The sequence below is a fragment of the Tenrec ecaudatus genome, chromosome 5 (genome assembly GCF_050624435.1).
Source record: "Tenrec ecaudatus isolate mTenEca1 chromosome 5, mTenEca1.hap1, whole genome shotgun sequence".
Classification (NCBI taxonomy): Eukaryota; Metazoa; Chordata; class Mammalia; order Afrosoricida; family Tenrecidae; genus Tenrec; species Tenrec ecaudatus.
In genome coordinates this window covers 182,726,280-182,741,402 of record NC_134534.1, presented here as the reverse complement: position 1 = coordinate 182,741,402, position 15,123 = coordinate 182,726,280, and the positions used below count along the sequence as shown (strand labels likewise).

The 15,123-nt window shown below is 56.8% G+C and overlaps 1 protein-coding gene across 3 annotated transcripts in view; it reads right to left on the bottom strand.

Annotated features, from left to right (window-relative positions):
* The window catches only part of MTMR14 (myotubularin related protein 14), a 42,092-nt gene that overhangs the window by 10,376 nt on the left and 16,593 nt on the right, over positions 1–15,123 (bottom strand). For all 3 annotated transcript variants that reach the window (XM_075550414.1, XM_075550415.1, XM_075550416.1), the window contains 11 exons: positions 14,776–14,851; positions 14,282–14,342; positions 12,857–12,979; positions 11,602–11,675; positions 7,593–7,663; positions 6,970–7,044; positions 2,781–2,847; positions 1,760–1,845; positions 1,440–1,516; positions 1,182–1,218; positions 65–135 (listed from right to left, as the gene is read on the bottom strand). In XM_075550414.1, the coding sequence (XP_075406529.1) occupies positions 65–135; positions 1,182–1,218; positions 1,440–1,516; positions 1,760–1,845; positions 2,781–2,847; positions 6,970–7,044; positions 7,593–7,663; positions 11,602–11,675; positions 12,857–12,979; positions 14,282–14,342; positions 14,776–14,851 (818 nt within the window). The remainder of the gene's footprint in view (positions 1–64; positions 136–1,181; positions 1,219–1,439; positions 1,517–1,759; positions 1,846–2,780; positions 2,848–6,969; positions 7,045–7,592; positions 7,664–11,601; positions 11,676–12,856; positions 12,980–14,281; positions 14,343–14,775; positions 14,852–15,123) is intronic.

Genomic DNA, 15,123 nt, shown 5'->3' with positions numbered 1-15,123 from the left:
AAGGAACAGGGCAGAGCAGGGTGGAGAGCAGCCCTGCCCAGGGCACAGCAAGGTCCCACTTTACCTGTGTGTCTTCAGAGCACAGAACTCCTCGGAGGTAATATGCTTCAAAAAATTGAAGCAGAAGAAGAAAATCTAAGAGAGAGAGACCAACAGGAGCAGGCAATGAGAAGATGGCCTCCCCAGGGAGATGGCGGGTGGGGGCAGCAGATAGCAGCCAGGCTCTGGGCCTGACAGGAGAGGAGAGTCTAGAAACAGTCTGGGAGCTGAGAAGCTTCAAGGCCCGGGGATGCACGTGGAAAGGAAAGGACCATTTCCTGACTGGAAACAGGAGAGGTTAAGACACCAGAGCCTCGAGGGTCATGTTTTTTCAAGACGTGAGATCTTTCATGAACTCAGACATTCTCACATGTGCAAAGGATAAAGGAGACAATGGCTTCTCCTCTTCCCTTCTGAGAAGACTGGACTCCTGGGTGAACAGGAAAGAGCAGCTGAGAGCCTTTGGGGGCAGGGAGATTAATGGGCACAGCAGGAGCATGAAGGCAGGTAGGGGGGCAGAATGGAGGATCAGAAGCAGGATTTCCATGCAGAGTCCCCCGGAGCAACCTTGTGGGGAGAGGGAGGCAAGGGGCAGCCAAGAGGGAGGAACAAGAGAGGGGCAGGCAGCCTCGGGGCCAGGTGAAGAAGAGGCTGCAGGAACGAGGCCTGGGTTAGAAAGAAGCCTCAAACGGGGCCTGTGGTGCCGAGTCAGCCAGGTGACAGGACGGCTGGGATTTGGGTCAGTGTGAGCCTCACCCAGCGCCCAGTCAAAGGGTGCAAAGGACATCAAAAGGCTGGCGTGGTGGGCAGTGAGGACAAGGAGGAGGCCTTGCTCACGGGCCTGGCTGACTGTGGACAGCCTGGAGCAGATGTAGTGGGAAGGAGCGGGCAGGGGGGCTTTCATGTGCTGGAGGTCAGGATGAGGACGTGGAGGACTTGTCAAATGGTTCCCGAGTTGAGTACAACGTAACAGGGCCATCATTGGGAGGATGAAGAGAAGTGACACGGGGCGTATGCCGGGAGTGCTGCCCTGTCCACCCCCACTCCGCCCCAGCTCTCACTGAGCATCCCATTCCCACCATGCTCCGAGCCCAAGGCACTCAGTGCCCAAGCTGTGAGCAAAGACCCAGATCAGGACTTACCTCCTCACCTTTGCTGAGCCGATCTACCAACATGTGTCTGAAAGGAGGAAACGGAGTCAAACCAAGCCAAGAGGGCCAGCATGGGACCAGGGTTCTTGGCACCTAAACTTCAGGTGGGGCTTGAGCTGCACCTTCAGTCCTCCCAGGGCCGTGGGGTTGGCCATACCTCCAAACCTGGGTTGCATGCAGAAGCCCAGTCCACAGAACACTGGCTCCACCCTCGATGCCCACCCCACCACTGCGTCGCTCTCAGCATACCCAAAGAGGAACCAGTCATAGGCCACAGTCAAGTAGAGGATCTCAGCAGCCTTCAGGGACGTGTGGATCAGCCCATCCTGGAGAAAACAGGAACCAGCCGTGAGCAAGAATCCCCTGCCCTCGCCTCACCGCAGGAGCTGGGCCACAGACCCAGTAACAGTCCAGGGCCCACCCAGGGCACGGCAAGGACCAGCCCCTGGAACAAGCAGAGACAGCACACCTACTCTGGGCCCGGGGGTCCTTTACCCCAAATCTCTACTGCTGGAGCCAATCCTCGTGCTCCAAAGGGGTGAATTCCCAGTCGCCCGCCCCATACTCACAGCCCACAGTGAAAGGCGCAGGAGAGAGATGAAGAGGGGGGTCCGGTCCCAGCCTGAGATACAGTGCACCAGCAGTCCGAAGTCATCTATGTAGGGGCAACGCAGAACGGAGACCGGCTGAGATGGTGGCACAGGAAGTCTGTCTACCCCCAGTCCTGCTCGCCCCCAGCAAGCGCCCCAGATTCCTTTACAATCTAGTACAGAGTGCAGAGGGTGAGAGGAATCAGTCTTCGGTCTACAACACGGCATCTCTCTGTGGGCTACAGGTCTCCTGCACCTCTGGGCAGCGGTTCAGCTTGGACCGTCTGCTCTGCACAGGTCACTGAATGGGCTGCCTGCATCTCTTGGCCTGATAGGTCTCAAGAGGGCAGGGCAGGAGTTTGGGAGAGGGGTGGCCTTCATGGTGCTGCCTGTGAACTGCAGGGCATTGATCTCCCTGGCCAGCAGGCAGCCTCCATTGATCCCATTCCCAGCAGCTCCCCGCAGGGCTGTCTGCCCCAGGAAGGAGAGCTAGCTCTGGGGGAGGAGTGTTCTCTGCTCTCCTGTCCAAGAGATGGGTTCAAGAAGAATGCTCCTGGGGCAAAAGTGTCACCTCTGGGGAAGCGCCAAGGGTCGGGGACACATGTGGAAGGGACGCTGGCCATGAAGCTGACCACCATACAGCAGTGGTGACAAGTGGAGAGAGCTTTCTGATATTCGTTAGGCCCCAAGATCTTTCTCAGGACAGCTTGGTCACACTAGCCAATGAATCTCCAAGTCCAAGCAGGTGCGCCGCAGAGCCAGCCAGCTCCGCCTCAACTGTGTCCTCCCACCATGCTGACACTCAGGCTCTGTGCAGTTGGAGGGCAACGAAGTCTGGAGTTTGCTCTCTGGGGTCCTGAAGAAACCAACTAAAGCTCTGTGCCACACGGCAGAGCGTGGAGCAAGTGGACAGCCCCTTCCTTGGAGAAGATGCAGAGTCGGCTCGTGGTCTCCCTGCCAGTCTGCCTCAGGGAGGGCGGGCAGAGAGCATGGCGCTCACCGTCACTGTTCACGATGGAGAGCAGCAGCTTCAAGTAGTTCTGTGTTTGTTGCACCAGGTCCCAACTCTATGCAGGAAAGGAAAGGGGCTTCAGGGAGAGATGTCGAATGCAATGCGAGTCGGGGCATTGCATCATTCCAGAGTAAAACAGAACTCGGGGCTCCCAGTCACAGGTTGGACCCTCTCCCCCTGCCCCTCATGCTTACTGATGGGCAGCTCCCCATCAAGCGGCAAGCCCCCGTGCTGCTGGCTGTCTTGGAACTCAGGTAAAGCCAGAGAACAAGCCTTGAACCTGAGCTGGTTTCCAAAAGGCTAAGTGGAAAGTCATTCCTCCCGCGTTCACCACCGCACAGAGACGGCTCACACGGCCACCTTCTCATCCAACAAGTTTCCCTCGCTTTCCCACACTCCACGCTGCGCACTCTCTCTCCATGACTGACAATGCTACGTGCTAGGCAGACGGAAACAAGACGCTCAAGGTAGGAGAGGGAGCGTCAGGGACAGGTGAAAGCAGCTGGAACCTGTTCCAGCCCAGGTCCCAGCCGGCCTCTGAGCAGCAGCCCTGGGATTCCGCAAAGTGAGGCCTGACCCAGTTCGGCAGCAGAGTCTCCCTGGCAGGCTGGCGCTGGCTCTCCTCCCGAGGGCTGCTCCGTCCGTGCAGAGGGCGATTCTCGAGGGGAGGGCAGCCGTGGCACTTGTAATTGGGATGGTTTTCCCAGGAATTTAAAACCAGCTCTTTTACCTGACCCTCCCGCAGCCCCCAGAGAGTGCTGACCCACTTCTGACAGCTCCAGAGATACCGCTGCAGGGCCTCGCTAATAACATCCGTGCCGCAGAAGCACGAGGGAGCTCTGCAAGCACAGACTCCACGTGTCACACACATGACCACCAAGATGGCCACTGAACTGGGGTTCTTAGGGGTGGGGGAGAGAAGCTAGACAGAACAGAGCGCAAGGAAGCAGGGAGGCAGGGGCACAGTGAGAGGGGTGACTTGGGAGAACTGCAGGGGCGGTGGGAGATGAGCAGGACATTCACTCCCATGCCTGAGGCTAGCAGGGACCCAAGTTACCAGGTAAGGGGAGCTGGGGAACACAGAAAGTCCCTGGGGACAGGGTAGAGTACCAGGCCTTTGCACATGTTTTCATGTCTGGAACACCCCCCCCACCCTCAGCTCAGTCTTTTTCAAAGGTCCATCCCAGTTATCTGCACAGCCAGTGGCCACTGGCCAGGAGTCCACACCTCCACCCCGCCACACACAGCCAGCTCCCTGCCACTCGGCCCGCACAGAACCAGCAAGCAGTCTGTGCTGCACAGCCACATGTGACTCTGAAGGAACATGGAAACACTTTAAAGGATATTATATAGCTAACGGCGATGTCATTATTTGTAAAAATATGGCTGTCCAGTAATTTTTAAATTGTTGTGAGAGACAGGCCTGGCTCTTTCGTCTCAAAGGCTTGCCGACGACCCCAGGACGGGCCTGAAGCCTGAAAGGGCAGAGGTCGTTGCTTGTGCGAGGTCACACGCATGTGCGCACACACCCGTCTCCAGGGTACAGAGCTCTTGGAGCAGTCCCTCACACACGGACGGGCTCTGGATGGGGCCACCGGGCACAGCCAAGAGCCAGCACCCCTGATGGGATCCCAAACATGGACTGCCACACTGCTCCCTCCTGCAGGTCTCCTTGTGGCCATCACTGTGGGCCTCGTTTCCCAAGGGTCTGGCCCTGGGAAGGCAGCAGGTGACGGCAGCAGGGCCGGCACTTTGGTACAGCCCACAGGGAGGGCAGACAGCGTAGCCCCTGATTCGTATGTGGGAACTCTGGGCGGTGCAAGAGCATGGGCCTGGGGGACCGGAGAACTGGGTCCCTGAGGGCTAGCTCCTGGGGGCAGTGGGACAAGTCTCTCCGGCAGAGGGGACAGCACTTGCAAGGCCGGAGAACTCGAGGCAGGAACATGCCAGCTAGGGCTGTGTATGGCACAGCTGGGCCAGCCACGTGGACTCTGTAGATATCTCCCGAGGAGCAGCGGCTGTGGGAGGGGCTCGGGCAGGTGACAGACCGCGACCATGCTTGCTGTCTGCTAGGCTCTGGGGGCAGCACTCTAGTCACTTTCCCTGTCACTCTCCAGAGACAGGGTGAGGTCAAGGTGGAAAATGCGGAGAGCAGGGGGTGGGGCTGGGCACTAATGCTTGGAGATGGATTTAGGGTCAGTGTTCAGGCAGGGTGTGCTGTGCAGTGAGGGTGGCTGGGAGAGTGTCCGCTAGGTTAACAGTGGAGAGCAGCTTGTCTGAGAGTATGCCCCCCGAGTATGCACCCGGGGACCCTGGTGCGGCAGGGGCAGGGGCAGAGTCGATCCCCGCAGAGGCAGAAAATGGCAGGAGGCCCAGACCAACACCGAAGGCACATTCCTCTGGAGAAAGTCCGCCTCCAACACCCTCCCTGGCCTTTCTATCTGGAATCTTATTAGTCTGCATTCCCTTGAGTTAACGGGCATCCTACTTTTAATTATCACTGCTCCACTCACAGCTGACTGGAGCTTCAGTCTGGAGACACCTGCACACAGTGAGCCTGCTGCAGCCTCACATCACTTAAGACGGTGTCTCCATGCCACCAGACAGGGGAGGCCATTTGCTCACGGCCACAGAGCTGGAGGGCAGGGCTAGGCCAGCCAGACCAACAGGACCCCTCGTCCTCTGCCACCGGACCCCCAGTCTGCTGTAGGGACCGACAGCTTGGGGAGAGTAGTTTTTCAGACCTCGCTTGTTCCTTGGAAAGGAGGCAGAACGGTGGTAAAGGATGGGTTGGGCCCGGCCTACTCGAGGGCTCTGCACACAACAAATCAACAAGGGGCCTAGAAGTCCGATTTTGTACAACCTGGGACACAGACAAGGAGACAGGCACTACTAAACCTGTCCATTCTCCAGGCTTGTTCTCCTCTCCAGGGCCCTCTCCGAGGGAGACACCTGTGTCAGAGACCTGCCATCACCCCAACACACCCACTCAAGAGTCCTGGGGACCAGGTGCTGGACTGCCCCCCGCCCCTTCTGAAGCCCTCTGCTACTGGTAAGCAGAGCACCAAGCGATGAGGTATATACTGTTCCTAGTGCAGGAGGGCTGTCTCTCTGAGAGGCCACCTGTCTCTCTGAGCAGGATGGGGTGAGCCAGGCCTGGGGAAAGGGGAGAGGGTGCTTCTAGGTGTTGCCAGGCTTGGTCTCTCACGAGTTTAGCTCTGTGCCAGCTTCTCCATCGGAGATGCCCAAGCAGATCTTTAACTCAGTGATCACAGCCTGGGAAGGGGTACTCAGGAGGTTAACGGGAATATGAAGGCCGGCACCCCTACCTGCTGGACATCTTCCTTGTGTGGACACCTGAGACATACCCTGAAGGGGAACAATCACAGCTAAGCAGGGGACAGGGCATGGGTATGGTGGAAGGAAGGACCAGGTCACTTCATTCTGACTGGAGCAGGTGGCAAGCGAGCCCACGGGTAGCCCCTGGGTCAATGTGTTCAGAATGATCAGGAGATGGTGTATGGATGGGGTTGCATATCCCCAAAAGAAAGGTTGCTGGAATTCTAACCACTATCACACCTGTGAGGGTATCTCATTCATCAGTTGGGGTGATACCAACGAAAGGTTGATCCAGAACCTTGATTCTATAGACAGCACATCAAACAAAGCACCCCAAGGTGAATTGGCAGCGACTAGCAGCCAAGACAAACAAAGAAGGCCCTCTCCCCAGAGCCATGCCGACCTTGGACTTCCAGCTGCCTGACTCCGAGAAAACAGGTTTCTCTTCTCTGAAGCAGCTCTAGGGAACTTGGAGAACACACGGCTCCCTAGAAAGGACGGCGGGCTGCAGCCAGGACAAGCACAATGGGAGCTATAATCAGCTGAGGGCGGGCAGCGCGCACGTGGAAGAGAACAAGGAGAGCATTGCAGGAGCTCCGACACGAAGAAACAGGCTCCGAGAGGAAGCCCCTGGTGGGCGCAAACCTTTGAATGAATCAGTCGGGAAGCTTTAAATATCTGGGCCATGAGCGGATCGGAGACAACCAGGTCAGCAGGTAAGCCTCCCTCCGTTCCTGAGTGCCGGGAGCCAAGGGGGCCTGAAGGCAGAAGCCAGCCACCACCAGGCAGTCGCACAAGGGGCCCCTCAGTGCCCCCCTCCATTCAGGCCCTCCCTCACCTGATACTGGCTCCAGTCAATGTTCAGAGAGCGGGCCAGGGAGTCGGGGATGCTCAACGGGGCGTCAACGTAGTCCTGGGGCAGAAGACACGGTGAAATGCATGCAGGCCACAGGAGGCTGCAGTGCTGAGGGGCCTCACTGGGACTATGGGACGGTGAGGACCGCAAGGCAGGAAGCCTCCCACCAAAGCTCTTGACTTTTCCAGGCCAGACCCCAGCGTCACCCCTGGGGTGGACAGTGAAAAGTCAAAGCGGTGAGGTCTCGCACTGCAGCTAAGTGGAGTCTGTCGGTCAAATAGGTGAGAGTCTGCACAGAAATGGGCATCATCAACCGTGCTCTGTCCCCGAGAGCTCTCCCGTGGTCGGTGCCTCTCGCAGGGGAAGCAGCTGCAGAGCTCTGGCCCTTTACAAGACAGCCAGGAGGAGAAGGGCAGTCCCTGTCGGGCTCCAGAAACTCTCTCAGATAAGAGGAAGAGACTCAAAGGGGAAGAAGAAGAAGGGAGGGAAGGGAGAGGAGGAAAACAACAGGACTCCTTCCACAAGACAAAGGAAGGGCGGGGTTTTCCCCCCTCAAAAGTCGCCCAGCTGTTCACCTTGGGCTTGCTTTACAAACAAGCTCATACCTGCTTCCAGTTAAAGATGAGCCCTTCGGCCATGTAATCCCGATCCTTATACTCCTTGAAAAATTCACAGCCTGGAAAAAAAGGGGAGAGGGATAACACCCTATTTCTTAGCCAAGGTCTGCCCTGGGTGTTGATTGGCTGGGGTGGCCACCAGCTCAGCTCATCCATTTCTGCACATTGGTGCCCCAGAACCATGACTGATACAAACAGGGACAGGCTGGGCAGGGGCACAAGCCGGGGGCCGGACTTCCCTCTCTTGGGGTGCAGCCTGCCTCTGCTCCTCTTTACTTGCTGTGTCAGGTGACTGACACCCTTTTGCAGGTGCCTGTCCCACGTGTCCCTACAGGACCAACAGCCGGCAGATTGCTTGCTCACTCAATAGATATGGGCTCACTCTTCTTTGATTCTGTCCCCAGAGAAGGACCAGACTATGTATGACTACACCCTGGGGAGGACCAGGGTCTAGAGTGTGACAGGTGCTCTCGGGCATCCCCCCACCCCCATGCAGCCGAGGCTGGAAAAGCCACTCGCAGACTGGAACAGGGCTACAGGGAGGGAGGGAGGGAGGCAAATGAGAGACTGGGGCGCTGGCAGCACTCCCAGCCCTCTGCTCAGCTCAGAGACGGTGAACAAACTGTTAACTGCCAGGCCTTGATTTCCTCATGGAAAATGGCTGTTTACGGGGGTCACCTGACACACAGCACCTTGCGGAGCATGGGCACACTTGGCCGTCCAATGCCAGCAGCCACTGCTGTCACTGTGTCATGACAGCCACCGGGCCCCGTGGCTGTTCGCAGTCGAGAGCCTGCCACCTCTGGTCAGAGAGCAAGTGCCTTGTTTGGCTCATGGTTTCCCCTCGCAGTCTGACCACACACAATGTAGCCCGGGCACCCAGAGGGTCCATGCCACAGGCTAGGGGAGGCCCACGGAGAGTATGGGGCAGCACAGACTGAGTCACGTGGCTTTGGCCACATGTGTCTATCTGTGAGGTCCCTGAAGGCAACAAACAGTGGCCAGAGGCCAACAAATTTCACATGGAGTGACCTCTCCAGCAAGTCTGGGCCAAGTGCGAGGCCACACTGGGGCATTTGGAAAGGCTCCTGTGAAGACGCAAGTTTGGAGGGGAGGGAAGCAAGGGCTCAGGAGCCTCTTCGAACACACACACACACACACACACACAAACACACACACACACGCACCCACAACCCCCCACCCCCACCCACCCTGCTTGCTAATCCCCGCCGGCCTCACTCCTGATAATAGAGGCTGGGGAAAAGTCCCAGCTAAAATGCTTCAGCCTATTCTTGGGAGGAGATCCATGATCCAACATCCATGATGAGCCAGAGGCCCTGAGCTCAGAGCCAGGTTTAGAAGAAGCACCAATTATCTCTGGAGCACCTGTGAAGTACTCTGTTTTCCCCAGCTGGAGCTGCTAAAATCACCACCCGGGGCTCCAGGCTAAGCTCACATCAGCCTGCAAAGGAGAAGTGGCTTTGGTGAGAAAAGACAGAATTAAACAGACTCAGAAGCTTGGGAAATACCTGACGTGCCTGGCCCAAAGAACTGAGAAGTGAGACCGAAGGGCACATGGGCAGCAGCTCCCGAGAGAAGGGGCCGCTAGGCCGAGGCCAGTTATTTTGGGGGCTCAGAGGAAGTGCTACGGAGCACTTCTCATTTCCGAGGGCCAGGCTAAGCCCAAGTTAGCTTGCTGCAGCTAGATGACAGCATCACAGTGCCTGTCTGGGCTTCAAAGTCGCCAGGAAGCGCCAATGAGAGGCCTTCAATGACACCAAAGTGGATTTCAGGTCTGCTTTGAGTAACGGCAGCTCTGTTCCTTCTCCTTGTTATATAAGGAACCCAAGCACCGAGAGAGAGAGAGAGAGAGAGAGAGAGAGAGAGAGAGAGAGAGAGAGAGAGAGAGAGAGAGAGAGAACAAGACTGTTCAGTTTAGCAAGTAAGAAATGTTTCTCTCCATCCTTTTCCCTCGTGTGGCCCCCACCCCACCCCATCTTTTTAATTTTTACCCAGTTCTCTTTAGTCCAAAGCAGCGGAGACACACGCGGCTGTGGAAGACAGCACATCAACCGTCTGAGGAGACTGGGCGGAGAGGGGGGATCACAAGATCTCCTCACCTTAGCATTTTGGCATATTCCCTTCTAATGTTTGTCAGTACTTTTCAAAACCCTTCGTACAGTTGCGACTGTACTACTAATTATCAGCATTTTCCATTTCTAAAAACGTAGGCATTTTTCTGACTATGAAATATATCATTCTGCTAATGATGTACAACTAACGATGTACATACTTTAATGATTCTAATGAATGAAATCACTTCTAATTTTAAGATCATAGACATCATAATGAACATCTCTAGCTATATAGTAAATGGCTTATGATCTAATGAGAGATTACTAGAAGGATACCTGGGTCAAAGGAGGTAAACATTTTGGGGTTTCTATAATAAGGTACCAAAAAGCAGCAGAAAGGCCACTTGGCAGCAGTCTTCAAACTTCCAGCAAAAACACTTTTCCTAAACTAGGTCGGACATGGATACAAAAGATCATGAAAGGATGCCTGCCCTCTCTCTTCAGTAGCACAAAGCTTGATCGGGGAGGGGGAAGAGAGGTGGGACCTCAAAGCCTCTTGTAGGAACAAGGAGAGAGTAACGTCCAGTCCTGGATCCCAGCACTGGGCACCTCGGTGACAGTGCACTTCTGACAACGCCAAGACCATGGAAGCCAGACTATGGTATGAAGAGGCTCCCCCCGCCCCCACCCGTCCCCCTCAGCCTCTACATCCTGAGCACCTCTCACATTTCCTGCAGCAGGAGATGGGTGTTCCGAAGGTGATGAGGGACTTAACTCAAGGGCACTCGGGGCTGGAACTGGGATCCACGCCCAGCTCTGCAGCACCAAACCCTGCGCTGGCAGAGAGCAGTGGGGACTCGACGGTGGCCAATGACAGAGAGCCAGGTGGTCAGGGCTGTGGTTTGAATACCACCTGCTGACACCTTGTGAGGATGTCCTCTGCCCACAAGATGCTGGATGAACTGCCAGTTCTGGTTTCACAGAGGCCGGCTGCCACCAAGCCTGCCCTTGCTACTGTGGGTTCTGCGGCTCCAGGAGGAGACGGATCCAACCCAGGGCGGAAGGTTGCTGTTGGTGCAGACAGAAAGGAGCGAACTCAGAGTGAAAGAGGAGGTGCCCCACGGCTATTTACAAAACCCTGCATGGCTGTGAGCTCTCTGGTCCCCCTTGCTGCACAAGCAGGACCCACTCAGGGCGTGTCAGCATCACCTAGTGAACAAATACAGCTTCAGGACCCACGGGGAAAATACTAAGAAGGCCTGGTGGCACAACAGTCAAGCACTCTGCTGCCAATTACCAGCTGCTCTTCGGGAGACAGGCCTGGTGGCCTGCTCCCCTAAGTAAGGATGACAGGATGACAGCCTCAGAAACCCACAGGGTGGTTCCACTCGGTCCTGCGGGTCTCTGTCGCTGCGATGGGACACAGCAGCAGCACGGAGACCACGCCTGGGCCACAGGCTGTGTCCGCTCACAGTGCAACTCTGCGGACAGCTGGTGCTTCACATCAGGGGCGGCCAGCGAACGGGGACAAGGCCACCAGAACCACCATTCCCAGGGCACTCCCAGCACACACATGCATGGGGCCAGTCACCCTCGTCTGCGTCATGATGACCTGCCGACAGTGACGTCACGCTGCACTGAGCAATGCTTCATGCGCACAGACACTTTGATGCCTGAACTCAGCCACTGCCAGGCTCTAACAGAGGTTGTGGCTAGTGTGTACGAGGGCCAGGGTTCAATCTCGGGACCCCTTTAAGTAGCTAGCCCTCCCAGCACACCGTCCTAGCGCTGGGTGGGAGCCTGAACTGGGGCTGGCACCAACTGCCTCCCAGGCGGTTTTGGCACCTAAACATGGCAGGCCCGCATGGGTACCACCATCCTCAGCAGCCTGCCCTTGATCGGTCCCTGACAAGAGCCCCTACCTGGGTACGGGATGGAGAGGAGTGTGAAGTCAGCGTAGCGCTGGGCTTTGTCCACCTTCTCGGAGGAGGTGACACTGCAAGACAGAATACAGGTGTTAGGGTGTCAGTACACAGAGCAAGCCCAGTGACCATCAGCATGACTTCATGTGGGCTTCCTGCTCAGGAAGCCCCTCATCAGAGTCCAGCACGGTTCTCTTCCGAGGTGCTCATGTGGCAGAATTAAGAAATCAAGCTTCTCTGCCTCCCCTGCCCCAGGCGACCCTCTCCCATTGAGGGCAGACCCAGCCAGCACCCCAAGATGCAGAACCACCTCCCCCGGAGGCCTCACCACCAAAAGCAGTGCAGACGCTGGGACCCAGGCGTGGGTGTGCCTGGCCCTTCCTCCCCCTCCTCTCTTCCCCAAGACTTGCTGAGACCACGTTCCAGACAGGGAACACACAGGGCACTTGGAGAAGCTGCTCTGACAGGGGAGCCCTGGTGGCAGGGGCCAAGCTCTCGATGCTCACTAAACGGGCAGCGATCTGAACCCCCCACTGGCTCCAGGGGCCAAAGATGTGGCTGTGGCAGTCTGCCTCCGTAAAGACGTACAGCTGTGGAAACTGCAGGCAGTTGTAGTCTGTCCTACAGGGTGGCTAGGAGTCGGAGGCAGCTGGACAACCCCCAACAAGATGGAGTGGAGAAGCGGGTGAGAGTGTTCACATAGCCACCAAGAACCGAGCTGGGATTCCATCTGCACTCAACTGCTTTGTAAGACTATTGCTTGAGGATAATTTAATATTACATCTATACACATACGTGTGCGTGTGTTGGAAAAAGCTCCTATAGTCACTCTAACCTCGGTTCCACTTAAACTGCCCTATCATGTGCATTGGCCACATGTGCATTTTTACGAGGCCACAGTCACACAAATGCTGGGTATAAACTGGGGTTTGGGGTTCCCTGTGAAGAAATTCCATGTGCTGGAGATGGGTTCCTGGACTAGGGGTGAAATTCGAAGGGCATCTAAGAGGGCTGCGGGTGCACTACGATTAATTGTGGCTTCTTGGACACTAGATGAACCTAGGCAAGTCACATGGCACCTCTGCTTGTCTCGTCGATGAAAGGGGACACAGCCCTATCTTCGGGGACGCACATGCAGGGTCAGCGCAAGGCCTGGCACCCATGTCCGTGGGATCACTCCACCCTGCTATCTGCTACCTGTGTCCCAGCTCTACGGACACACGGCCTCCCGCTTCCTGTGGCTGCTCACACTTACTTCAAGCCAAACTTCACCTTCTTGTTCTCCACCATCAGGTCACAGATGTATTTGACCGACAGGTACCGGAGGAGCTTGATGTCATGGCCTCTGACCTTATCAAAAAGATGCGTGTCGGTGCTTCTGAAATGAAGCAGAGCCAGAGGGAAGTCACGCAGGCACATCCGTCTATCGGTGGGAGGGGAGGGCATGGAGCCGCCGGCAGAATGTCTGCTTCTGTCCTCACTCCAGGACTCCGAGGCAGGTCACGCGGTTCCAGGGAGGACGAGGACACAGAGAAGGTGACTTTCTAAGAGATTACCCAGCTTTCTGGAACATATTTCAAAGAGGAGCAATTTGGAGCCCAGAAATGGAAGCGGGCTTTTGACAGTGCTGTGCTTTAAGCCAGCAGACTTGAGATAATCTCACAGTTCTGAAGAGCAGCGCTCTGGTGGCTGATAGCGTCTCTGAGCTCCATTAGTAGGGTATCGCCCTGCAGCTCTCCCCCAACCTATGACTCCTCCCTTGCAGCCAAGGGCCTTGCTCATAAAGTAAGGCTGGCATTTTCCTGGGATGGGCTCTTCCAGAGTTTTATCAAGGAACTGCACCTTACTAGCGAGTGAAGAACCTCTACTTAGCAGATCTGTGAAGCAAGAGAAAGCGTTTTCCAATCCCCTGGCTGCCCCTGGGTCGGCCACGCAGATACAGGCAAGGAGAAAGGACAAGCAGTCACCATTACTTTTCCCACCCTGCTCCAGGGTCCCAGCGAGGCCCTCACCCAAAGAAGGGAAGGTCAGACCGGGCCAACAGTCAGGCATTCCAGAGGGCAGGCTGCCATGGCCAGCAGGGCCCGTCCCCACACTGTATCTCATGCCAGGCAGCTGACTTTACCAAGGTGCATTCCGGGGATGCTTGCTATCAGCTAAAGGTATCCACGTGGTACGCACTGTACAAAGCAGCTTCTCCAAGACACCCTACAATGAGGGGCCTGTCTCCCTCCCTTCAGAGGTCCCTAGGACTCTCATACGGAGCTCTCACTCAGGGCACTGACTGCACAGCCTGTAACCGCTTCGGGGTCTCCACATCCCATGTGGACGGAGGACACCAGGTGTACCATGAGGTCAGAAGTCTGTGCCAAGGGCACTTTCAGACACACAAGGTCACTGGGGCCCAGGTCTAGACTGTCGCAGGAGCTTGGGGAGGCCCTTCCCTCTGAGACCCTGCTGCACAGCCAGGATGAAGGGTAAGGGCATGCTGCTGTGAGTATTCCAGACAGCCAGCTTGGGGGGACAGCCACCAATGGACGTCACAGCAACCGTCTTTTCGGGGGTGGGGAGGGGGAGGGCAGGTAGGAGAAAAGGAGTCAGTCCACCCGCCTCACCCCCAGGACATTCAGTGTGCAGATAGCCACCCTGGCCAGACCCCGCCCGATGGCCCAGCACTGACCGGAGTGCGCAATCCTCCTCCGTGATGTCTCCTGCATCAGCCCAGGCGTCATCTGCACCCCCTGACAGAGAAGCCTGCGTCAATGGCTTCACCGAGGTCCCAGTGCTGGGTGGGCTGGAACACCCTGGCCCCTCCACGGGCCACCGGGTGCTTCTTCCCACCCAGCGTTCTCTCCTCAGATCATTGCCGCTGAGTGACCGACTCCCAGCGACCCTGTAGGACACAGCAGAACTGCCCCTGGGGGTTTCTGAGGCTGTACAGGAGTGGAAAGCCTCGTCATTCCTCCCTGGTGGTTCTGAACTGCTGGCCTTATGGCTGGCAGCCCAATGAGTAACCCACTATGCACCCAGGGCTCCGTACCCTGCAGCGAACACCCGGGTACCCCTGCTTCCTGATGAAAGGGAGGCACGTGGTCCACCCTGCCCCCCACCCCACCCAGTGCAAGCCAGCCCTTCCGTAGTAGTGGGCGGAGGGTCAGGAGATGTGACAGTCACCTGAGAAAATATAGTTGTAGCCAGTGCGTCCATACAGCTCCCCCCATCCCGCCAGCGTAGCCGACCTGCAGATGTGCTGGGAGACACAACAGCGTCCGTCAGAAAGCTTCCTAAAGCGCACCTGCTGTGGGGTAGCTAGGATTTCCCCACACTTCCAGGTCAGCAGAGGGGGCCCAGAACAGTCCTCCCCCAATTCTCTCAGCAGCGAGGCTGCAGCAGTATCCTTAGAGCACAGCCAGTCTGCCCTGGCACCACCGTGGCACTGACAGCAGTGAGAGGCAGGACCACGGGGTGCCCACTGCAGGCTTCTCACAGGGAGCCCTGAAGGCATCCCTGCACCTTCAGTGA